Source organism: Cydia amplana, chromosome 13 (assembly GCF_948474715.1).
Source record: "Cydia amplana chromosome 13, ilCydAmpl1.1, whole genome shotgun sequence".
Classification (NCBI taxonomy): Eukaryota; Metazoa; Arthropoda; class Insecta; order Lepidoptera; family Tortricidae; genus Cydia; species Cydia amplana.
This window is the reverse complement of record NC_086081.1, coordinates 9369682-9396981: the sequence shown is the minus strand read 5'-3', so window position 1 is coordinate 9396981 and position 27300 is coordinate 9369682. Positions and strand designations below refer to the sequence as shown.

The 27300-nt window shown below is 37.8% G+C and overlaps 1 protein-coding gene across 5 annotated transcripts; it reads left to right on the top strand.

Moving 5' to 3' along the window:
* The first annotated feature begins 11983 nt into the window (after positions 1-11983).
* Positions 11984-27189, top strand: LOC134653469 (uncharacterized). 5 transcript variants are annotated; one of them, XM_063508832.1, is made up of 7 exons: positions 11984-12238; positions 23835-23940; positions 24660-24876; positions 25008-25204; positions 25613-25696; positions 25878-26128; positions 26424-27189. In XM_063508832.1, the coding sequence occupies exons 2-7, from the start codon at positions 23836-23838 to the stop codon at positions 26548-26550; spliced, it is 981 nt and encodes a 326-aa protein (XP_063364902.1). In that variant the 5' UTR covers positions 11984-12238; position 23835; the 3' UTR covers positions 26551-27189. The 5 variants fall into 5 exon arrangements, with proteins under 5 accessions (XP_063364902.1, XP_063364905.1, XP_063364903.1 ...); XM_063508833.1 differs by having other exon boundaries at positions 11985-12238; positions 24660-24852; positions 24987-25204; XM_063508834.1 differs by having other exon boundaries at positions 11986-12238; positions 24660-24852.
* Positions 27190-27300: the final 111 nt, after the last annotated feature.

The window sequence follows — 27300 nt, the reverse complement described above, 5'->3', positions numbered from 1 at the left end:
CCGTGCATAGGTACATTTACGAACAAGTACAAGGGTAATGCACGCGCGAATTTCAACTAAATTTAAAAAAAAAAAACACAAAATGTAAGTTCGAATCGGCCTCCAGTTGTATTCCGATCGCGTATCTCAACATTCTCAACGAGCGATTGCTTCAAGCCAACCGGTATTAAGTGTGTGTGTATTCTGCATTTTTTACGAATGCTTGGTCACGCTTGGTGTGGATATTGACCTCGTACTGTAGTGTAGTGTATGTTGTATTGCTTTGGGAATATAGTCAGAACCAAGCAGTGGAAATATCAGTATCTTAACTGCATAGGTTTATACCTATGGGCCCTCGCCCATATTCGCCCTTATGGGCGAAAACGAAAACCAGACATATTTTCTAACAAAAATAGTTTTGAATCTTGCCGGTATCAGTGGTGGGCTGTTTTAATTAACGCGCATAGTTCAATTGTGATATTTTGAAGCGCTAGGCGGGATGTGGCGTGGCGTGGCGGTGATATCTAATCTTCTGTATGAAAGACAATTCTAATAAGTCGCTTCCAATCCTCTATTCTATATACAGGATGTTTATAAAAAATCTACAGCGTGGCCCATTTAGATCGGTCAGTATGGGAAAATCTGAAATTATAAGACATACGATGTCATCGATTTTAGTAACAAGAAAAACTGCATTAAAAAAAATGTGTACTCAGCTCGGGAATCGTACCCGGACGTTTTGAAAAATAAAACTAAAATTATTTCTATTTATATATCGATTTTGTAGGTCTTAAGCAGTAAATGTTACTATGAAACTTGATGTCTGAAATGATTAAAATGCATTGTTTTCATATCCTTTAATTTATTTTAGTAAGTTTTCGAAATGACCACCATTTTTTTTCAATACAGTTTACATATTTTTTTTTTAATGTATGAATGCAGTTTTTCTTGTTACTAAAATCGATGACATGGTTCGTAAGAAGAGATCGTCGTATGTCTTATAGCTTATAGTTTCAGATTTTCCCATACTGACCGATCTAAATGGGCCACCCTGTATAGTCGACACAATGACCACAAAAGCGCAACAGTTCAAAGAGTTCCAAAGTCCACAACAATTGTTTACAATCAAAGGAGTTAATCATACCTTTTTATATTCGTAAACACACATAGCTATAGACGGTCGCGGTCTATATGTGTTTACGAATATACAAAGGTACCTACAATGTCTGTACTATAGGTACTGTGTTTCGGTAAAGGTATAGTATAATGTGACAGCCATAGAAAGTGAAGCGCTCTGGATGTGAAGCAGCACGGATCGATGCAAGCCGGAGAATAAGGGCGAAAGCAAGTAAATGATATTTGAGCGGCACCGTTGCACGTTGTCACGCCATGCGGACAGGGACCCCGGCTCTAAACACGTATCATTCGTGTACATGCCTAGGCAATTATATGTATACGGCTTTTATCTACATAATGATAGCCATAAGGAGTGTTTAATATGCTGTCATAAGGAGTGTTTAATCCATATGATTATCTAGCTGTCATTCTCCGTATGAACCCATTCCTCGTCATGCGATGTCACAGAGGTATTTTTTTTGTCAGAGGTGGAGGTAATCCTCATTGGATACTCCAGCCCGGCATCCGGTAGCATGCCCGACTCGGCTGTACTGGAGATTTTATTATACTCTCAGCCGCCTACGGACTAAACCCCTTCACCCTGTAAATTGTTTTGTTGCTAGAAACTTGGCGCTATCGGTATACAAGGGGAATGCATAGAGAGGTAATAAGTGAGATTATTCTTATTTTCCACCTTAAGGGTTAAGGGTAGGGCCATCCGGATCCGGGCGTAGGCGTAGGCGTCCAACACTTCGCTTTCTATCGAAATCATCACGTGATCATCGATCGACCGTCATAGAAAACGAAGTGTCGGATGCATCGACCTCGACCCAGGCCGTTCTAGTGTATCCTTATCATCCTTAATATGGAAAACTACGAAGTACACAGGAAAGGAAGAGAGAAACGGAGAGGGATAGGGAGGGATTGAGGAAGTACAAAAGATCCGAACCCGAGAGAGGAATGTACCTAGAAAGGAATCGGAAATAATAGTGAGGGATACCCGATACGATACAGATGAAGACATGAGGACTGAAGAGGAAAAGAGGACGTAGGTGGAATAAGAAGGATAAATGAGGGTGTAGTAAGAGAAACAGAAAAGGCTAGGGGAGTACGTAAACAGGGAGAGAGGGAGCACAACGGGCACAAAAACATTAAACCAAACAAACTCAGGCTACTTACCTAGTTACCCCCTTTTGTTGGTAACGGACTAAGACTATGAAAATTCAAATGACCACAACTTTAATAGCGATGCATTGATGTCATCTAACAATAGATACTAACTGAAAATACAGTACGGTGTACAGAATTAAGTACGGTCGTTACCTTACTTAGTGTCTGGTCTGGTGTTGTAAGTTCAATCGATTATGTTTCGGTATCTAAATTAAGGAAGTTGGTGTATGTATAACTGTACCTGAGGTGCAACTTTCATCAAGTTTAGATAGGTAAGTATCGGTAGGTTACGAGCCCATCTCATTTCTTACCTACTTATTTTCGAAATTTTGATAAATGTATAACAAATTATTATATTAGTAGAGCTAGACCAAGCTAATTTGGCAGCGATTTTGAGAGCACAGGCTGTGTAAGTGTTATTTGAAACGTTAAACTTTATGAAATTATGACGTTTAAAATAACACTTGCACAGTCTGTAACTATGATAGTCGCCGTCCAGTTAGCTTGGCCCAACTCTAAATCATATTTTACATTAGAAGTATCAGAACAAATAAAAATTAGGTATTTTCCTGATTTTTCAAACTATTTTCACTATTTATTAAATTATTTTTCTTGGTAGGTATATGACAGTTCATATTTTACATTTTGCGATTTGAGCTTTATCTAAATAAAATGCTTTATTATAACCTATTCTTTTCCTAATCATGTATTTTGCTAATCCGATCCGTGGTACTGTTGTCGAGATCGATAAGTCGATACCCTAATTTCGTTCATGTACCTACCACGGAGAGACGATTAAATTCTAAGGAAAGTCAATTAGCAGGTACAAGTACAATAAATACAGTAACGCAGCAGGTGATCCAATCAAAATTCATACCCAATCCTTCCTTACCCCCACTCGAACGCCACAGAATGCGGCAAGGACGATATTAGCGACAAGAACGAAAGCTGGCCCACTGACCCACACAGCAACTCAGTTTGTTTACCTCTAATTTTATTATAAAATACCTACCAGCGACTAAGTTGCGTAGACCTTCTTAGAAAATTATATCCGGGTAAGAAAATGAAGAATTCTTGTGTCATGAATTAGGTACTATTAACTAGGTAACCGTGCAAAGTAACTCGTAAACCCATCTATAAAATAATCGTAAATAGCATTTCATAAGCTTCATAATAATATTTTTACTAGATTGCTAATTCAGTTCGAAGACCCATCCAGCTTTTCTACAAATGTGTATAATAGGTACCTAATACAAACCTATAAAAAAACTTAACTTTGAACACCATACTTACCACGAACATCTAGCATGACTTGCTCGCACGCGACTTCATACATCTAGCACGACTTCAAGTATGGAGTAGCACGTTATAACTGTGGATGTTTAATTATATTACTGGATGTTTCTTAGTTTAAAGATTTCTACCGGGGCGATTTCACTGACTGAAGCCTGTATCTACTCAAAAGGTGTAACTACAGATATAAGGTCAGATGGGGCAAGGGACTTGTAGGGAAACCTCATACTGTTATTCGTGCCCCGAGTAAAAAAAACTATGTTTGTCCTTCCCCACATGACCTTAGGCACCTATTTATATAAACGAAGGCATCCCCGTACCTCTTACGACTCCAAGTTTAAACTGGCTGATTATAGAAGCTGCCGAGAAAGTTAAGGGCATAACATGAATATACTAACGGCTCGACAGTTTTTACTATTACTAGCGCTTTTGACCCCATACTTGTGGAACAAGTTGAACCAATCTGTCAGACCCGCCCTTTGCGGTTAGCTATGAAACCACTATGAGGTCGAATGACTGCTTGTGCCGATTCCAGTTCCGGTTAAAAGTGGGCTATCTTAGAAGCTTGTTAAGCCCATTAAAATTGAATTATATTTCAGTTTGAGGTTTATTTTCTTCTTATTCCGACGAAAAGGCATTGGTGCTTACCTACTTAGAGCATTCGCGTACATACATATTATGCAAACGAAACCAAGGCCCAGGTTCAGGGTGGCAGATACTTTTGGCGCGTTGTTTCATCCTCTACTATTGATGCTGACTGCTAGTGCTACCGACAATGTGTTTAATTACCGCCAAAGTCGCCAAACTGATATTCAGGCGGTGGGTTTGGCCTATATGTAGGTATATTGTGGCTCTCCCATTTTATAGCGAACATAGTTCTCATAGAAGTGAAAAGTACCTACCTAGGTGCTACCTGCAATAATTATTTTAATCTTATGATTTTTCACGGAACGCGAATACTAATATCACTAATCAGTTGCCGAGCGAGTTAATTTCATAGCCGTGACTTAAAGTTTATGGTGAATTTGGTCAAATTTTGTGTCACTGAATTTGATAAATTTATTTAGTTGCTATCCACTTGGAGTTAAAACTTTGCATAAATATAGATATTACTTAAGTATACCAAGCTCGTGGCCCGCCATTTGAGATGGCCCATCTCTATAGCTGTTTTAAACACTTTTCTCTAATTGTTAACATTATCATGCACTGACCAACTGTAGGAGGGGCTAGCGGAATATTTAAACACAGCCACAACGTGTTCATACTATCTTGACAAGTCGACCACAACCAGTCAATCATAGAGCATAAACGCATGGCATTCAAATGGTCGCGGCAAGTGCTAAGTAATCTAGTTAACATTAAAACCGACCAAGCAATAAGGTAAATGTGTGTGTATTTAGATCAGTAGAGGAGAGAAGTAGGCGAGTGGAACTCACATTCCAACTTTACAGTTACTACCACATGCAAATTGACAAATATTACCGGACCCACGATGGGCCATTCTTGGAACACTTTTCTTCATAACTATTGCCATTCGAGCAGTACCCTCAAGTTTGGCAAAAGTAATTTGAAATAGCTCAAATAGCTTAGACCGCCCTTATAAACTTCTGAACACTTCTACCTATTTTGCCATTATTTCCATGACACCTTTATTGTCAAGCGCGTTAGTTATTACATACATTTCTTTAAGTTCGTTTTTTAAAGTGCAGTGTGGTAGCACAAAATACCTGACAACCAACCTACTCTTTACAAGCAACGCATAGGTGTATGTACTCGTATTTATCTGAAAATCTCTGTATGTCAAGACCGAGAATAACCCAGAACCACCGGCGACGAACATTCTGTAAGCGCAGGTTATTTTCACTTCAAATTGTTACAGGTTTGTTAACCTGAAGATCACGTTGGAGCCAAGTAAGTACATGGATTGAGATCGAATGGAACTTTGCTATTATGCATTTCAATTATGTATCCGTTATCATTCTGATCCTGAAAATTGTGTTGTGAATATTAGAGATCAACTTCTGGCTTTGAAATTCATCCGCATGTAGCATTCCCAGCATAGTTCGATCATATACTAAAACCCATCCCTACTTTAATATCTTCGAAAATATATTAGGAGTGTTGCTTGCAAATAGACCTTACGGAGCTTCAGCAGCAGATTTCTGCCCTCTTACCTACCTATTTATTTTCAGGTATACTTAAATATATCAAAATTATCTTGATGTGTATCAGTATTCATTCGTCTATCTTCTTGTGGGGTCATGAATGTCATGATTAATTTCCAACCCAGTAAAACTATACATCAATTGATACCAACGGGTGAATGAAACACCTCTCCCAGCGGGAGGCCAACACGTTTAATGAGTCCCTAAGTCACTTTCTTTTCAACGCAACTCAAGAAAGTTATCGGTCCTTCCAGGGTCGTACGCAGTTCGTTGACGTTGGTCCACCCATATTAATGCCCATTACTAACCGGTTGGTCGAGTATAACCCTTAACTGTCTGATTTTAAAATAGCTGAACAGTTAAAGCTTTTGTAACGAATTGTCTACCATTTATGAGGTTCACATTAGGAAATTGAGTTTCCAAAGGAATATATTTATGGTTGAATCTTCTTAACTTTATAAGTAATAGGTAGTTTATAATATAATTATCGTCCGAATCGAAATAACTTTATTATGTCAGATTTACAGATTTACACATCAAAGTAACTTAAAAAAAACATACGATCTAAACGAAAACTTAAAAAATAAAACACAAATTACACTTAGACTAAATTTAACTAGCCGATAAAATCGCTCCGCGACCCCCCCCCCGATGCAAAAGTGCCCATCACGCTCGCTGCGTTGCCACGCTGAACCGCGATGGATAACCTTTGCATCAGGAAGAACCCAGAGCGAGGATCCAAACCCCTCTCCCGCATGCGTCTCCCCACCTCCCCCAAAAAGGCCTTGGCCTCAACACACCAGCACCCTGTGGTTTCTACTACAAGCGGGACAAACGCGCGTCTCTAATTATCGTTGGTTTTATGGTTCCTATTCATTTACTAGAATAGATTAATTAGAGAGAATAGGTTAATTTAGGAATACTGTCTATTAAGAAGAGTTTGAATTCCTTAGAAAAACATCGTTTTGTTAGATAGATCATAATATTCATGTGACGAAACAATAGGAACCGGGCCAAGAGTTATTTTACCTATAACAAAGTATCAAACATAAAACAAATCAGCCGATGCCAACAGGTATTATTCAAAGAAAATAAAGCTGTTGAGAAAAAAAATCTTATCTGGTATTTCCAGTTTAAGGAAACCCTTTTAAGACATTGGGTTTTTCCAAAGAAATGACCAGCTTTTAAACTAGTTAAATTTTGTCCTTTACAACAACGCACTTTTATAGCGATCATCACCTACCTAGGTACTATGACAGACATGTAAAATGTAAACAAAGACGTACGACAAGTATCAATTTGCCGTGACTGCCAACTGATTGTATAATTAATTACTATTTTGGTGCTAGACGGAAAACCTCGAAAGAAAGTGATATATTATGACTCATTTTGTGTCCGTACCTTTGCGTAGAAGGTATACGGTCGTGTACAGAAATAACATTCGCAACATCTCATCTCACTGTAGCGTGCGTGCAGTAATGGAATCTAAAACTTTAACATTAAGGTCATCTTTGTAACTACATTCTCGTTTGACTTTTAAATTATGCGAGAGTTGTCTTTTTTTCCTTTCATTGTACATATTATTATACGCACTTCGGTCGTAGCGAAAGTATTTATGTTTCCTTGTATCTTTGGGATTGACTTTCCTTTGCCGTTCTGTTTAAGAATCGATATGTACAAACATTATTTGTTAATGACTGAAAGTAACCTTGTTAGGGAGAGGATGTGTAAATTATACTACGTCAATTTGTTTTGAGACGTTTATTGTTTTTATTTTCTTTTCCATTTACAAGAAAAAACACTCAACAAAACAACAAGAGGATGTAACTTTCTTACTTACACAAATTAAGCGCTATTATACAATAGTAAGTAAGTGTAATTAGCCTATTATTCATCAATTTATCATGCTGCTCTTTCTCACATTGCACAGACTAGACGAAATTATGTGTAAATGTAAAGTCCGGTTAAGCTAACTTTGCACCGACTTCACCAGAACGAAGTGAGGGAACAAACGTCATATTTTCATAGAAATTTGAATTGATGATGACATTGCCACACAGGGCTAGCTAGGTCCGGCTCTAGGCAATTACAAAGTTGTACGCAAAAAGAAAACATCAAACGAGTATTGATCGTACTCACGGTTTTATTTATCCAATGTGCCCGCGCAGCCCACAACTTCACACACATCCAACTGCATTGGAAAACCTGTGAAAGAGAAGCTTATTACGGACAAGCATGTTGTATTAGGTGGAATTACGATAGATTTGCATGCTATTACGCGAATCACAAGCTTTGTCGGCACGCATTACCCCGAACTTTCACCCAATTGAGACAATAAAGCGCATGCATGGCGACTTTTATTTAAAAACATACGACCTACTCGTATGGTGGGTGTAGAATTGTAGATACTGTACATGCAGCATCGAGTCAAGCTGTTCTTGTGTACTTTATTGCCAAAACTGATAAGAGCAAACACTTCAACATTAAATACAAGAATGTTATTATTGAAGTTTATGTGATGTCTTTACTAAATAAAAATGTGGGTTTCTTCGAAATTTTGACAAATAACACAAAATAGTACACACCAGGAACTGGGAGGTAAAGAAGACTAATACATCACGTTGTATGACCTTTGATTGATTGAAATATAAAATTATTAATGGTAGGATAAACATACTTATCCTTTAGATTAAGAATAGGCACAAATGAACTCGAACAACAAATAAATTCGACCAATCATAGTGTCGCATTGACTATGTTTTGTCCCTCACGGATCACGGAGGCAAGCGTATACCACTTCTACAGGATTCTACCTTCTATACTTGTAAATTAAATAGATCGAGATTATCATCTAGCCATACATACAACGTGTAACTAGTAATTGTCCGCACACTGCACAAAGAAATGATGGGTGTGAAATGATAGCCCGTCGTGGGAACAGTGACCCACTGACTGTGGAGCCGGTGCTTTTGTTTCCGATCAGCGCTCTCTGGGAAAAGGTGAACATTTTGTCCGGATCTAGCTTTCATAAACAAATGGGACCTGGCAAATCTAATTTAAACCATGACATCCAAAAATCAGCAAGTATGTAGGTACCTATCTATAGTATAGGTTCCAGTACCACTTATCTCAGGCGGTTGGTAAGGAAGGAAGTTGCGGGGTGAATTTGTACTAATTTATATATTACATTTTTAACTTCTTACTTGATATACTTAAGCTTTCGAATACGTCGTTTCTTTCGTGTAGGTATGATAAGGATCTTGCCCAAAACTGTCAGTAATATTATTAGCATTTATTTAGAACATTTTTTTCTGCTCTATACTGTACGACTCAAGCTTGAACCCACGATTTTAAACCACATCACACATAAGAAAGGTTAATAAAAAAAAATATAGCGACAGTGAAACCACTCCGGCAGTAAATGTCTGAACTGAACAATGTCTATCACCTTTAACAGACGTGTTAAACCCCAGAAATAACAACTTCAAGGCACGAACATTACGATCGCTCCGGTAATATGACCATTAGTATTACCCGCCTCTGGTTCACGTAACTTCCTTTTACAATAGCTGAATCGCAAAAACCAACAATTACGACGATATAACGGTTTATCTTAACACGAACATATCCAAGTTGATATGTAACTGGGGGTTTTGCTCGTTTTTTAATGCAAACCTATTACCTACTACATATATTAACATCAACATAGAGTAGAATTCATATGGATAAATAAAAATAATTTAGTTATACCTACCTCAAATCGACTTACTTACTTTTAAGAATTTACTATAGGTACTCGTATTTAGTCGAAAGTCGTAACCTGCACATTTTTGTCGGTTTAAACGTAAACACCAGTTAAAGAGGTATATTTAGTTCGTTAACCCCATATCCACTTTCGTACATACAACATGGTACTTATATGCAATACTTACTCGGAATGGGTCAATGAATTGTTCTCTTACCATAACCAAGGGTCTTATTGGATAGATTACCTTGTTCACCGGATTATACCTGTAACAAGTGAAACATACATAAGAAAATATTTAATTACAAATTACAATAGCGAAAAAATATAGGCAGAAATGTCGGGATACAAATTTGAAAATATGCGGTTTGAATAATTAAAATAATTTAATAATTATGTTGGAGGTAAAGTATGTACCTATCTATATTTTTTTAATAGGAAAAGGTCAAAATCAATTCTCAATCAATTCTTAAATTGATTAACCATCACTTTCTTTTTTCTATTCAAAACCTCGAACCCCTCGAAATATCTAACTCTATAAAAGCCAAATCTAGGGAGGTACAGATTTTACGTTAGTCTGACCTCGACAGTAGGTAAATGAAATCTCTACCTTTTGTACACGTAATTACCTATTGCGGATATTCGCAACATCCCTGGACTGCGAAATTTAAACACTAAACTAATTATTCTAATTAAACTCGATTTCTTATTTAAAGTTAATGAAATAATAATTTTAATATATTTTTTGGCATAATTACGGGTCTATCTATAAAATGAGAAACAGTTCTTAAAAATTGTCAACGATTTTCACTGCTAAATGAGTATTAAAAAGAATTACATAAGGTAATCCATATTTATGTAAATTATTGAATTATCGGTACAAAATATATATGAAAACGATAACACTATTTGAGATATACCATTTCGTCTTAAAACAAATTTAACTGTAGATTTAAATACTGCACAAATTTGAATGAAAAATCGGGAAATGGATTAGTTTTATCTAGTATCGAAATAATATACAGGATCAAATAGATTGTATATGGGACCCATTGCATTAAAGTAACACAAAAGTCAGAAATTGTAGTCAAAGGCCGACAGTCGCACTTCACTCGCGAAACGCCCTATACAAAACGGCCAGAGGCCGTGACGTCAAGGTCTCTGGGAGCCCATCTTGTAGTATGGACAAAACAAGAAAATTGCGTTTTTGTCGGTGAAATATTGCGTTTATGTATATAGTTGCTGTACAATATTTTTTTGGATGAAATGTAAGGAATCGAATGGTACCCTTACTTTTATCGTTTTTTGAAGTAAAAAAAACTTAAATTTTGAAACTTTCTGGTCCTGTATTTTTGTAATTTTTCAATATTTTATTTTAATATCCACATTATTGTGATAAGTTGCTCGTTTGCTATCTATTTTACTAGATTTTGTTATAAAATTCAACATGTGTCATCATCCCTATTATATGTTTTTGTTCTGTAGGCTGCAGAGATGTGACTTATTTGAAATACTTGTATTTAAAATGCAAATACTAAATGCAAAATACCTATTTTGTATTTTGTATTTAAATACCTTTTGAAGAAAACTATTTTGTATTTTATTTGAAATAGTTTTTGGGACCTATTTTCTATTTTCAAAATACAAAATACTTTATAGTAGGTAATGTAGGTAGGAGTTACAATCTCTTCTGATGTTACAATCCTGGCAACTCTCTCATACTGTTGAATCTGTTTAGTAACGTCGCACATGACCACAAGCGTAGCGAGTGGTTAAAAAAGTGGAATCTTGAGTGTTGCGAGGGTTTTAAGGTACTCAGGAGAACAAACTTTTCTGCCCTGATGAAACTTTTCTGCACAAACGAGACGTTTTCATCACACTAAGGAGAGGCATTATACTAGCTGTAAAACATTACAAATCTAAATTAATGCTTTTAAAAATTGTCCGTTATAAACCATCATCCATCCATCCTTCCGGTTAATATGAGCAAACAACTAGAAATTTGCACTTTAGATAGAGGACTGATTGACACACTGTTTTCAAAGAATGAAGAGAGTCTTTTCAATTCGGATATTCTGAGTAATACTTTTTAATTCAGACTAGGTATTCACTATTCAGAGTACCGTTTATCGCAAAGTATTTGTATTTTTAAAAAGTATTTTGAAAATACCTATTTCGTATTTTGTATTTTAAATACAAATTCAAAAACTATTTTGTATTTTGCATTTGAAATAGTATATCAAGGAAGTATTTGTATTTTGTATTTCAATACTTTTTATAAAGTATTTTTCACATCTCTGGTAGGCTGCATCCAACACTATGCATTAATTAGTAGGTATATAGTAGGTATTGCTGAGTTGCCGGTTGAAATTTGTCTTGCACTTGAGGATGAAGTAACTACCAGGCAATCATGGGAATGTTTGGTATGTTAATATGACCGCTTGAAGCGCAGGCGCGAGCATTGTTTTTTTATCGAACGCCAGCTTTCGGGAGCGCGCGCGCAGGTTGATAGGTGTCCTTGAGAAGGTCCGAGTCCGAGTCCAGCCAACGGGATGAACAGGTTGGACATAAGGGCAGACAGACGACTAGAACAGTTAGCCGCCGCCGCCGTAACTGGGTCACCTTATATATATAGTGAAGTTCAAGGCGCAACACTCATTGCAAGTCAAACTCGCGCCAGAGCAACACGCACTTTCACCAGTGATAATCTACATCGTGGAAGACAGTGTATCAGTGATTCAGTGATTGCCAGTACCGGAACCAGATAAAGGTAAGTCGTGTTTTTGGCTTGGACAGTGCAATGGCAAGTGTGAAAGTTTAACGGGACTGAACGCATCACTCGATGTGACCACGTGATCTAAATTGTTATCAAAATTTAAGGTGTGATGTGATACCTGTGAATATGAATTATTAAAATGACCTGTGTATGAAAAAAAAAATATTTGTGGATTAGGAAACATTTTGAACTTTTGAATAATCATATGATTATGTTGTACTTGTATGTAGGAAACACCAGGGACGAGTGTGTGTTTGCTAACATTTAAAATAATTTTGAGTTGTTTGTAATTCATATATACAATTAGACTGAGCTTTATTTAATGTTTGACATAAACTAACTGAAATAAAGTTAAAGCCTAGATTTTGAATATACAGAACATATAGTATCGTTTTCAGGACCATTTTTCAAGTCTATCTTAGAAAATTAACACATAATACTAAGTACAAGGTTCTCTTAGTTAGTCCTTAGCTAGGTATTTATTAGCAGACACATAAGGTAGCTAAACACGTCAGATGACAGGTGACGATAGCCGTAAAATTAAGCGTAATAAAATAAAGTACATGTTCCATAGTGATTAAGTCCATTAGGTTAGTACGCCAGAATTCGAATGTAACATCTTTAAAATTGAAATTACTCGTACTTATGTTAGTATTTAGCAGGGATAAGCAGGTAATAAACCGAATTATTATATATTTAATTATATCTCGTGGAAATTTTCTTAGTAAAGGCTCCAGTTTATCCACATTTGATTATCATTTTATTTCGATTTGTCTTATATTTCTGCAGCACTACTTATTAGGGCGGAAATTATTACCTAAACTATTAAAATGACAACTTTCTCCAAAGCATTGTATACCTGTTCAAACAGACCTATTAACTTAATGACAACTTGGGGTGAAAACAAAAGAAACTATGGAGTAGGTAGGAAGGGGAACAGTGTTCATCCCAATACCTGTCAAAACAATGAACTTCGGCACAACAATTAAGGCACTTTAGTTCTCGTCCACGATCTTTTCACTATCCGTTTTAGTCATGTAAATAAAAACCTTCACTTTCCAAAATAAGAAAATGGTCGTCACACATTATGCCCCAGCCGTGGATTGGACACGGGTTGAAACAATACGGGAAGGCAATAGCGTCTTGGGCAACTTTACACAAATTACATAATATGAATACATTATTTTATTGAATGTCGTGCGACTTGGATTTGTTCGGTAAATTTTATTATGACATACCGACGCGAAACTTAACTTTTTTAACAATCCTTTTATTATATTACTTTTGAAATCAACCCTCTATGGTGTAATCATTGAACAATTGTCTTCAATTCTGCATGCAACTTCAAGCCTTCAAGCTTTAAGGCTCCATCTTGTATTAATTGGAAATTAAATTTACCGTTCATTTAATTCGATTGATAATTTTCTCTTTTATTTAATCATTAAATTTTTAATAATATATGTGTTGGTACATATTTTCGAAATTCTTTAAAGACAAAAATACTCACTAAGATCCCATCAAAATGCACACTGCTAAATAATCGTGATTATTTCAATTTAACGAAATATATTTAAAATAGGGGGCCGCTACGTCCTGTACCTTGTATTAAAGTACCTTTTGAATACATCAAACTAGTTTCTATGTTGCTGGATTCGTCAAACTATGCGTCCAAAGTTAAAACGGCCGTTTTTGTTTTGAGTTCATAGATTGACGAATCTAGCAACATAGAAACTAGTTTGATTTATTCAAAAGGTACTTTAATACAAGATACAGTACGTAGCGGCCCCCTTTTTTTTAATATCTTTCGTTAAATTTAAATAATCACGATTATTTAGCAGTGGCGCTAATGTGCACGTTGATGGGCTCTTAAGTCGTTGCTGACATACCTAGATACCTACCTACCTACATGTATACGTAATTCATGCACACCTTACATCATGGCTATTTCGCTTTCTCATTTCACGCCGTTTGTAAACAAAAGGCAAGTAGATGGGCCCGGCGGACGGCTATTATGATACTTGTGACAGGTTTCTGCAAGTAATTAAAAGTCTTGAAACGTGAACTGGCTGTCGAAAGTGGCGAGGAAAGCTGTTGCGATCGGAATGGTCAATAGCAACCAGGCTTGCGTGCCCGCCGCCTGTAGTTTCTCACACACTCGTCCACTGCAACTATCCAAAGAAATGTTTACATTTCCTTTGGCGTACAACGTGTGGATATAAATTAAAGCAATGAATTATAGTTGTCGATTAAATGAATGCGACAGATTTGTTGTGCAAATGCGATTCGATCCTTATCAAGACCTGCGATCTGGGGAAATATTATAGTTAATTGTCTAAGGCCCACTTGCACCATCCCACTAACCCGGGGTTAAAAGGTTAAACCGTTTACCAAGTGTCAAATTGTACTGGTAACCATGGTAACTCCAAGTTTAACCGGTTAACCCCGGGTTAGTGGAATGGTGCAAGTGGGCCTTAGCCTCCAATTATGCGTTAGGAAAATCAAAAGGAAGGGGGTAAAGTTTCAATTATGTACATAAGTTGAATGTCGAAGTTTAAAATTATGCGTCAATCCGTCAACAGGAACGGGGAAGAATTTCAATTAATAAACTTAACCCAAACAAATAACAATCAGGGCAAGCCAAATAAAACCGTTTAGTAAATAATTGTATTATGTGATTAAGTAAGTAATCATTTTTGTTTTCCTCAAGTCACTATACTCATAAACATGATCTGAATCAGTAAACTTCCAATGAAAGTTGTAAGATCTGGCGTTAATGTTGTGTAATGAGATTTTGAATTATAAACCGGAGCTGGACTCATGACTTCTGAGTATGACTGAAATCAACAAAATTGAAGGTTCCATTCAGAACTCTACAATGCCCCTTGGTGGTTTTGAATTTAAGCTTAGGAATTAGTTATATATTTATAAGGTTAAGTTATTTATTAATTCGCAGTTAAGACTTCAGACCAAACAAAATGTTATTTTTAAACCACCGTCAAAGATAAAGACATAATAAAGGCGATCTGAACATTAGAGCCAGAAAAAAAAGCCTGTAGGTAAAAATACATAGGTACTAACTTCAGAATTATTCAAAATCGAAGCCTTGAAATTTCTACATACGCTACAAGTAAATAGATAACCATTTATAGCAACAGGCACCTCGACTTATGTCATCAATAAAACCACTAGAACTGAACACTTAACTCTAAAAGCTGACAAATGAAAATCAGTTATGCAATTTTAGCATTTACCTACTTACGAAAAGGGTATTTAGTTGAGCGTACGAGACCAACCCTGCGTCTCAGGGGCGTTACAAGTCATGCGTCTAGTCCAGTTTAGTCCAGGACGACCTGGGATTTCATAATTATGAGACAAGACGATCCAATAAGATGATTTTAGTGAATATCACAATTGAAAAGTCTGTCCTAAATAGCACCAATGACCATAGCACTTTATTTGTCCTCCATGAAAAAAAAACCAAGGCATCAGGTGCTTAGTATTTTATAAGGAAATCTTTAATAATATTTTCCTGGATGAATAAGTCATGTGGAGAAACGCATACTGAATGAGTAGTGTGACTGGTCGTATGCCTATTACATTAACCTAATTTGTTCATTACAAAACACACAAACTAGAAAGAAATACCTTGAATACTAAAATCCCTTTCAGTCGCGTATTTCATGCATGATTCCAATGAATAATGTCACAATTACAACTTGAAGTGCACGTTTCGTATTTCATCACTTGTGGTTTCATTAAATATATAACCCACTATAAATTTTTTGCTATTTAGATTAATAACTTGCGTAAAATAACCATCACCAGTTGAAACTAACCCAAATATGTGAACTTTTGGCATTAGAATGACAGTGACATTGACAGCGTGACGTTCGGTCGTATTGAAGTCTGAACTCCTAGTACAGAGTTAATACAAACAGTCCAAAACGCCTAAGATTTTAAACTTCCCGCTATGTTTTGAGTATGTTTGCTACTGGTGAACGTAAAATACTTCCACACAGGAGTGTTTTTCGGAAAGAGACTAAAAATATCCCAAAGTAAAATAATGCTTGCAGGTTCGTGCGTGTAGAGGGGCCATAAAGCGTTCCTTTTTATTCTAATTTAGTCTACTCAAACTGGCTACCCAACTATTGCCTGTGAATGTGTGCGTAGACGTCATTTAGAATATCTCCGTCTTTCTCTAAGACGCAAGCGTGAAAGGGATAGATCTTGGTAGCATCGAACTTTACGACTTTTGACCTCTTCCTCGGTTATGGTAGCCTGGTACTTTTGGTAAACATTTGTCTTGATAAATCACTGGTCGTCGGTTGCATATCGCTAATAGGTACGGGGCAAATGACCTCTTCCTCAGTCATGGTATCCTGGTACTTTCTGATTAATGTTTGTCTCAGTATGTCGCCGTTATGTCGCCATTATGTCGCCATTATGTCGCCATTGTGTCGCCATTATGTCGCCATTATGTCGCCAGTATGTCGCCATTGTGTCGCCAGTATGTCGCCATTGTGTCGCCGTTGTGTCGCCGTTGTGTCGCCATTATGTCACCGTTGTGTCGCCATTATGTCGCCATTATGTCGCCGTTATGTCGCCAGTATGTCGCCATTATGTCGCCGTTATGTCGCCGTTATGTCGCCAGTATGTCGCCGTTATGTCGCCATTGTGTCGCCGTTATGTCGCCATTATGTCGCCAGTATGTCGCCAGTCGCCATTATGTCGCCAGTATGTCGCCAGTCGCCATTATGTCGCCAGTATGTCGCCATTGTGTCGCCAGTATGTCGCCGTTATGTCGCCATTATGTCGCCGTTATGTCGCCAGTATGTCGCCATTATGTCGCCAGTATGTCGCCAGTATGTCGCCGTTATGTCGCCAGTATGTCGCCAGTATGTCGCCATTGTGTCGCCATTGTGTCGCCATTGTGTCGCCATTATGTCGCCATTATGTCGCCATTATGTCGCCATTATGTCGCCAGTATGTCGCCAGTCGCCATTATGTCGCCAGTATGTCGCCGTTGTGTCGCCAGTATGTCGCCATTGTGTCGCCGTTATGTCGCCGTTATGTCGCCATTATGTCGCCGTTGTGTCGCCATTGTGTCGCCAGTATGTCGCCATTATGTCGCCATTGTGTCGCCATTATGTCGCCGTTATGTCGCCAGTATGTCGCCAGTATGTCGCCATTATGTCGCCAGTATGTCGCCAGTAAAAGAGTATAAAAGGCAGGAGCGGACCGCCGGTATTCATTCATTCTTCAACCATCGGCTAGCAGTGACTCTGGTTCTCGGGCGTTTAAATATTCGGTGAGCAAAGTTCCTCTACTACTGTTACTATGTTTGTTTTTGCCGGGAATTATCCTGGTGAATTTAAACGTGGAAATGGTGTCTGTGTTTGGTTTTGCGGGGACAATATCGTCGTAAAGCTGATCTTAGACTTTTGTGGAGATTCTTTGTTACCGTGTACGGGATTTAAATATAGTGAAGTTTCCTACGCAGTGTTTTTCTAAGTGCCGCCACGTTATGCAGGGACAATATCGTTGCATAGCAGGGACTTGGAAAGCGTGTCTGTGTTTAGTTTTACGGGGACAATATCGTCGTAAAACTGAACTTGGGCTATTGTGGGGATTCTTTGCTACTGTGTGGTGTTATAGTGAAGTTTTCTACACTGTGTTTTCTAAGTGCCGTCACGTTATGCAGGGACAATATCGTTGCATAACAGGGGCTTGGAAAGCGTGTCTGTGTTTGGTTTTATGGGGACAATATCGTCATAAAACTTAACTTAGATAACGGTGTTTACGGGAATTTCACTTCTGTGTTTAGTTAGTTTGATTTTGTGAGGAGTTTGGTTCGTAAAATAGAACCTAGTTATTTTAGTGTTTTACTATGGGGTCTTTTGCTATATTTTTTTAAAAACCAGATCATTGTTTGGACTGACTGTTTGTCCGGCTGGGCAGCTCACCCCTTGCGGTGTTAAATGTGAGCTGTCTAGGAGTCTTTTTGCTCCAAGATGAGGGTTATCTTGGCACCTTCTCTTTACCAACATAGAAGGTGAAAAACGTCTCCCTCCTTAGCTCTCCAATGTCCAGCTGTTAGATGAATAATGGGGATGTCACGTGCGCATCATCCGGAGTAATCTGGGCCCATTTGAAATCTACAGTATTTGGAGGCTTCGTATATTAAATATATTTATTTATACCACTTATATACATAATAGGGCCCTGTCTTACCCATGTTGCCACCCTGCCTTTGTGCAACCCGCCATGGGGGGAGACAAGACCACGAGCTGTTAGGTTGCATTCTCGGAATCGCTCGCCGAACTCTTACAGTTTCTTAGTAGGGATACACTTGCGTATATTCCAAAGTACCAGGTCGATGGTAAGTACGAACTGTGCTTTGGTTATACTAGAGTAGGGACAAGGGTAGGTTTAGGGTAAATTCACACACTAATTATTCGGAATTTAGAGTTCGTTTTAGTCTTGGTCTGTAAAACTGATGTATTTCTCTTTTTAAGGGACTTCAACTACGGTCTTGCTAAACTAAAATTGTGCGTAAATAGGTATAGGGTTTCAACTGCTTAAATCTTCCAATATTTTAATTTATTTGGGGAAAATAATTAATGTAAAATCTTATCTCTATTTTTATTTATGAAATTCTGGTTTTCTGGTGTAGAGACGAGGTACTGAGTATTATAATCTTGTTTCTAAGGTATTTACACAATAAAATCTTAAATATCAAGCTGGGATTAGGAACACAGTCTATTCGGAGATAGAAAATCGACGTCTAGCTGTTTTAGGGAACCTTTGGCAGGCAGGAGTAATCCAAAGGAAATTTTGAGTGAAATAATGCTCATCTTGATATTTCAGTCTCATAAAATATAGTATATTTTTAACAAATAAACTTAGTACTTCGTTTATACTTCTAAAAGACTAGAAATACAGTTTATATTTTAGTTCTGGGGAAAGGAAATGGGATTCGCATCCCTAGTTTTTGAAATAAAAAAGAATAGTAATTTTGATGACTGATGGATACTTTGACACTTCTTTCCATAGCCATCTAGGTACGCATAGGTTCCGAAGTGTTGGTCATAGCCCGTCTGGCTAAAGAGTAGGGTAGGAGTTCCAATTGACCTTGCTGATTGGACTAGGAGCCCCCAGTCCTGCATCGAGCGTATGGGTAGCATATTTCGTATAGAAGCTGGTAGATAATAATATTAAATGCTAGGGTGTAAATGGGCTTACCCCAGGAGTGCTACTCATATGTTATCCCGGAGGCTTAATAGATTGTAGCAGGCTTTTACCAACCCCATTTTTAAACTCATTTTACCAAATATATTTCTTTTATATTCATATTATCATATATGCTGCATTTACCTAAATAACATTATTTGAAGTAAAATATAACAACATTTACATTACAATAATAAATTCTGGTAACTTTCAGTACTATTTCTGTATTTTAATAAATTATTCTAGTAAGTTACTCGTTAACATCATAATAAATGTGCTTCCAATTTCATAATATATTTTTCCCAAAGTCCAGGTAATTGTAAATAAAATCAGAGTCCAAAATTTAGCTGATACTCATTAAAGAACCTAGGGTACCGCGGTTCACTTCGAGGGGTCCTAACGCTAGACTAGACGATCACGACTAAATCACATGGCCATATTCTAAGGGTAAATCTAAAGAGGGTGTTTATATTATGGTTAGTTAAGTAAGTAAGTAGGTAGTGGGAGGTTACAGTAGGTAGGGGGGCAATTCCATTATAGTTGCGTGACAAACGAATATGCAAGTGCCGCCCCTAAGATTGCTATGAAAAACCAACTAGCTATTTCATAGACAATGATGATTTGCTAGGTTAACTAGCTAGTTAACCTAGCAAGTTCCTTCTGAGCTCAGAAGGATCCTTAGCACCGAATCCCACTATCACACACAGGACGTGGGAGCCCGGAACTAATCCACTGACTATTAATATTAATACGTATCTAATAAAAACCATTTAGACTTGAAAATGTGTCGATGACATCGCACTGCATTAATGTCATCATCAAGAAACAGGCACTGAATCACTCCGCTCGTTCCATACCCAAAAAACTTTAGTGAAAGTTGTAGCCACGTGAGAGGCATCTTGTCATTCAGCGTTGGGTAAGAGAAATGATTATAATACAAAAATTATACACCGGCTTCTTTTGTATAGCCACCTTATTGGTGATTTTTGGTCGTGTCTGCTTCCACTAGCACCAATGTTAAGTAGGTAGTTCGGTAGGTAATATGTTACTTATAAAGCAGATAGGTACTTAGGCTAGGGAGTAGGGAACATCTTCCGGAATGGATTGAGTATAGTTTTTATATATTTTAACAAGTAGGTGAAGGTGTCAGCCGCTATTGAACATGTGCATCTAGAATCAGCGGTACCGTTGGATCCACATCGGGAGCGTGATACGGTTAGGAGCGCGCACGCATCTGATAGCGTCCGATCTAGCGAGACCGTCTGAGGCGCGTGCTATCCGTTGGTTCCTCGGAATTTCCTCGCGAGTAATGCTAATCTCAATTATAGTTAAGATTACAAAGTTTTCAGTTTAATCTTCGCTATTAGGAGGAGCTGCATTAAATACGATTTTTCATTTCTTTTTTGTTTTACCCATTTGTTTATTCGAAATTCAACTTTTAATCTTATAGAAATAAATTAATAGGTACACGGCATGGTTGTCCATGCCCACTTGTCGATTAGCAAGTCACAGTAATATATAAATATCGATGTTTATTGATTACGCAATCATGGCATAAAATTGAAGGGATGTTTACAAAAACAACATAACTGCTTAGAGCGGTTGACACTTTTTAAGAACATTGTTAATCGTTTCAGGTGTCAACCAGTGTAGTCAGTTATGTTGTTTTTGTAAACATCCCTTCAATTATACAAAACGTAAAATTCTAAATACATTTAACATTTTGGCTGTCATAATAATTCGTGTTAATCATGTTCATGATAACATATAGGTACCTATATAACTCATATTACGACTTATTGATTTGCGTTCACATCCGCGTCGAGAACACGCACTATTACTAAATTGTGCAGTTTTAGAAAGCGGATTGCACGCTGGACCAGTCAGCGGCGAAAAAAGGAGTCAAAAAACGACTCCACGGAAACGAGAAAACGTTCTAAAAATGTTTATGAACGTTGCCCACTCTTTAGAACGTGAGATAATGCTGAGCAGAACCGGCGTATGATACAGAGATACAAGTGTAAAATTGTTAGAGAAACCATATTTTCCACGGGGAATTTACAATGAAAGTGGCTTGTTGGGAGACAGAACTGCAGGTCCAAAATTAGAAAAACGTTAACCTTGCACGGAGGTGGCACACACGCCACCTGCCCGCGTCGCTTTCACCCATCACCATGTTTGCCGCGCCTTGCTGCGCTGTTCTGCGTTATTAGACAATATAATTATACTTGTTTGGAAAACCTATCTCTTAAAGACGGTTTTTCTATAATTTAAAAGGACAATACGATATGTTTTTCATTCAATAACTGAACGGATGAAAGGATGAAGAATGAACGGAAGCAATCACATAATAAGGGTCTCCCCAAACTTACCGACGCGGAATCGGCAATGCCAATAGAAATGAAACTTTATGTCCACGCAATAAGAGCGAAAAAGACGCCGACGCGTCGGCCGTGGAGCCGAACCGAACCTTACCCGTTTATGCTGTTTACTATCGGCTTTCGCCGAATCCGCGTCGATAAGTATGGGGAGACCCTTAGTTATCCTTCTTCGGCAAAAAAGTAGGTAAGTGACGACTGTTACCATTTTGACAGTAATCTCTGAATTTAAAAGGTTATGTCTCGTGAAATTTTGTTGGTGCACAAAATATGTAAAAATATCAATAGGTAATACAGAAAACCTATGACGCTATTATGAATCTCCGGCTAAGACATTCGAGAATGTATGCCGTTGGCGAGATCCGCGTCGATCGAAAGTGAGGTTCGTTTCCCGCGCGATGCACCGCGAAGTTCAGTCGCCTGCGCAGGTTACTAGGTCAAGGGGTCGATGCCATTTCTACCCGTGCTTCAATCCTATCGATAAGCCCTTCACCGCAAGAAAGCGGCTTCGCCCCGGGCAAAGAGCGAGGTACATATTTGCGGCCCACCTGATACTTAAAAATAACGACTGCATATACTTCCCAAAGATGTATGTAAAAAAGATTTCTCATATTTACGTTTACAATTTTTCAATAACGCATAGAGGGTCGAAAGGCACAGACTTTCTGATGGTGATGTTAAATGTTCATTATAGAAAATGTACAGGCATTTGCTTATTTTCTGCTTTCTCCCAACAAAGTACGCATTCGTATGCACATGCATTGCGCTCTTTTCTATGTTACGTTGACGAATGGATCTTTGTGTGCTCAGCGGTTGTAGCTAAACAATGCGCCTTAACTAAGGAGTAGCTAAATAAATACACGTACGTATGTGGTTTTACGAGTAAATAGTAACAAGGCATACATAAAACATAAGCAACGACTGGCCAAGACTAGCGACAACAAATTTCTCCGGAGAGAATCTCAACGGACGCGCTGTCACCGGCCACCGGCGCGCAGCCACAACGCGCAACGTGTGCAATTTGCTTTTCAATTGATAACCGAGACAAATAGGCTAGTTCATTCTATAGACAATCCGTCGTAACAATATTGAAAAGTAATTTACAGAATAGGCTCAAAATTCTGTCGCAAAAACAGGTTAATCGTTTATCGAGGTCAAGAAATTGACCACCTTTTTTTATTATGCATTTAACAGCCAGCATCACGAAAAAAGCATTCAAAAAAGTCAACAAAGTGACTAAAATGAGCATGATGCAACATAAGTAACGCGGTCGAAGCAGGTGAAAAATCACTCACATTTATCGGTCAAAGAAAGTAGACCGCAGAGGCCGATTCGTGACCGTTAGCGCTTAATAAGTAGTCAACACAACTAATTTCCGTCAATTTTTATAACTAGCACCTTATTTGAGACGGGTGGACGGAATAAGTGACATCCAACCTACAGTTAACGAAAACCGGGTTAGAATTTATGAGAACATATAAAATGTTTTATTACGTACTTATCAGCTAAAAATGTATTTTTTTATTTAAAATTGTAGGCATAAGTCGTTAAATAGATATATGTAGTTAAGTAGGTACCTGTACCTACTTTGTTTACGGAGACTGCATCAACTGGACGTAACCGTCCAAGCCTTTTAGCTCGTAATAGCCACACTTAGCCAATTAGTTTAATAGGCATCCTCTAATTAGAGACACAGTCAGCATCCTCGTAAAAATGCACCTAAGGCAGTGTAGGGGGCTACTTTCTAAGCAACTCCAAACGCAGGCAATCAATTCGCGCGAATCACTCATCAGAACACTTTCTAATCGACAACGTCCATTGCGCTAACGTATACCTAATTAAATAATATTCTACGTAGGTTATTTTACTCAAATCCTTTTTAAATAGGCAAAGTTTAAATGTTTGTAGACAAATTTGAGCACACTTACCTTTTCCTTTACCTTACCTACAATGATGACTTACCATTTTTTCCTTTTCCGCAGGATGAGTCAGAAGATCGCAGGCTGGGCACTTTTAGCCCTGATTAGTTCATCGACGATTCTTCAGACGATAGCGTACCCGCAGCACCACGCTCCCCTCATCTCACAGGTATGAAAAGTACCTAATTACTTACGATTACGAAATTACTCTTATTACTTACCTTACTCTTAACATGTTTGGAACATTTAATTGCAAGACGGATTCATGAAAAAAGTATTGTATAATAATAATTATGCCTTTGGCTGGCAAAAATTGTTTTGTTTTTATTAATGTAATGGTGCAGACGCAGACAATGTAAGGTGTTATATTTTATCACCACACCAGCTGGTAAAGGCTCTCTTGAACTCTTGATTGTTAAAAAACTTGATGACAAAGTTGCATTTTATCCACATGTGGGGCGAAGTAATCAGATGCTAATTTTGAGTTGTTTCCTTATGTTAGCTAGTAGAATTGACTTTCAAATGATGATTTTGAATGATAGTAAATATTTAAAATGAATTTTGAATTTGGTTTGATATCTTACATTACAGTTAATATTTTCTTCGAGTTGGTATGGTGAAAAATTTTGTGTTTCACTCGGGGGCAAAATTTGTTTAACCCTCGTGCTTTGAAAACCTCGCAACGCTTCTAGATTCCGTTTATCGAAACTTTCGCTACGCTCGTAGTTCAATTTTGGAATCTTTCGCTTGATCAATATTAGCACCAGCGGTTAAACAATAACATTGCCCTCTGGTACAACAAATAACTATTCGAGTTCAAGTCAAAGAAGTCTAATTTCTAAAAGACTTTTGGTAAATTGTATTGATTTAGTTTTATGGTTTTTCCAGTCAACAAGTCATGTCCGAACACAAAATCCGCAATACTACAGCAACTCGTTGCCTCTTCAACACGAGCAAGAGGCGCAGGAGCGGAAATTCGCGGAGAAACCCAACGCTCTCAAGAAAGTCGCGCTCGATGACATCGACGACATTCAGAACAACTCCATCTCCGATGGTGGCTTCTCATGGTCCAACATGCTTGGTAAGGAGTATAGTTATCTTCCAGGTGATTTGATTTGATTACTTTATTTTTAAAACGCTTGCTTCTAGACCTTCTAGTTAGTCCAATCGCATGTTTTTAGTTAAGGCATAATAATAAGAAGGATTAAATTTCAGGAATGATAAAACCATTTTCAGGAATGATAATGCAAATGTTGTTCAACCCCGGCGGCACTGGTCCCAACAAGAGTGACAGTATCGACACGGATTCGTCCTCTGTGTCTCCGTGGGCTAACCTCTTCTCGATGGGACTGAAGATCCTGACAGCCATCCTCGGCGGAGGCGCTTCCAGCGACGGTATCGACAAAGTCGACAACGGCTCCTCTCCCATGCAGGTACAAAACCCAGGATTTACTTTTTGCAAACACACAAAATAATTGCCAATTAACCGGAGTAATTCATTTATTTAAAGCATCACGCAATATACAACAATGGGCCATAGATATCCTTATCCACTAACATAATTTCTGTAGATATTGTCTTCGGTCACTGTTATAGTGTAATGGCACTTGCAAGGTTACTCTCACCCGTAGAACTGTCATTTAGTATCCATTGCGTAGTTTATAGAAACCCTAATACACATACAATAACTACAACCTTCACATCCAGGGATAATCTCAAAGAATTAATATATTTTTACCTATTTTATTAACGGATATGGTTTCCTTGAGGTTCTCCTGCCATTTGAAATGTAAATAGTCAAGTATGGTATTGGAACCGGTGTCGCATCTCGCTTGCTTCAGGGTATATTGGCTGCGGTACTGTCGACGGTGCTCGGTGCAAAAGATCCTGACCAGGTCGCCTCCATGGCAAAACAGGCTGGAGAGGTACGCGGCCCATCCTTCCTCTCTTTTTAATATGTGCAGTTTGATATACAAATAACCAATGTAGTATCAGGTAAAGCCAGGAAGTAGGTACGCTGGATTTAACAAGATTTTTTAAGTTGATCTCATGTTCTTTTCCATTTCTCCACGAGGCATTGTGCATAAATATTCGTACTATTTTCAGTTCATCAACATCGTAGTGAACCTGTTGGACGCCCTCAAAACGTCGTTCTCTCACCGATCTCTGGCCGCTCGTTCCATGGGTCGCAAAGACTCCGTCAGCGACGCCGCCATCGCCGGGATTGCCATGATGAAAACCTACGTCAGATCCTTCAACACAAGCGACGACAAATGCCTTCAAAAATATGTTTGTGACGCCAACAATGAGTGTGCTGCTGATATCGGACCCAAGAGCGTTTTCTGCCAACTTGGAACGTAAGTTCGCACTTGTCCATTCTACGGTTCTTTTTCTTGTTCCTTTTTTAATGACCTCGAAAATAAAAGGGGGGTTTCAACTCGTCTGAACACCCTTTGCCGTGTTCAGACGAGTTGAAAACCTCATTTTATTTTTGTACATTTTAAAAATAAAATAATATAGTATTTATTCGGTAGAACTTGGATCCCATTATTATTTTCATGAAACATTAACGAATTTCCGGACGGTAGGAAAATTCAAGTAAAAAAGAATAATCACAGTTCCGAATATAATTTTCCTCTGACTTTTTTACAGTTATGCTGCCAGTTTCGTGCTCGAGAGGCAGTCTGGTGGTACCTTCGACGACTTCTACGAGGCTGGTCGCCGAGGACGCGGTGGCTTCGACTGCCGCCAGATGTACCTCGAATGCAACGAAGTTTAAAACCAAACACCAACTCCATATTAATTATAAATCGCCAAATCATTTAACTGTCCAAAACTTTGAACTTGAAACCTTTAAAGTAAAATCCAAATTAACTGTAACGAAACTTCCTATTTATTGCTTTGGAAAGTTAACGCAATCGTGCAGCATTTGCTGCATTTCGATTTCATAATGTATATTTTTTTGTCTTACGATGAAACAATGTACACAAGGGTATAATTTTAGATTGCCATGCCTAATTTTTAAAGGCGTGATACGATCATATCCCATCGCACAAGCTAAGACGCGTTGAGTGTAGTATTCTAATAACTTATTTAAATTATTTATTTAACTTATTCTAGAAGTTAATTTGTAGAGATAGTATGAAAACAAAGAATACCTGTAACTGGTCTTATTTTTTAACGACCTAGTTAATTGAGCATTATTAAAAATTGGCATAATGTTCAGTGTCAAATGAACCATGTGTTAAATAATTATGGTTCCGCCAATTTCTCAATAAATGACGACTGATGTAAAAATCTGTGTGATATAAATCAATTATATCACTGAGTAGTTTAGTAATAGGTTTTGTATGTATTTAATGTGTGTTGTATGATTGAGGACGTCCTTGTGTGCATGTGTGTGTATAATAAAATAATAAATTATTACATTTTCTTTTATTTTCACATACTTCCTAAAATCTAATGAACTAAGCAACCCAGGTTATATTTCAATGTAGAAATAGGTAGGCATTTTTAAGCACGCCATCAT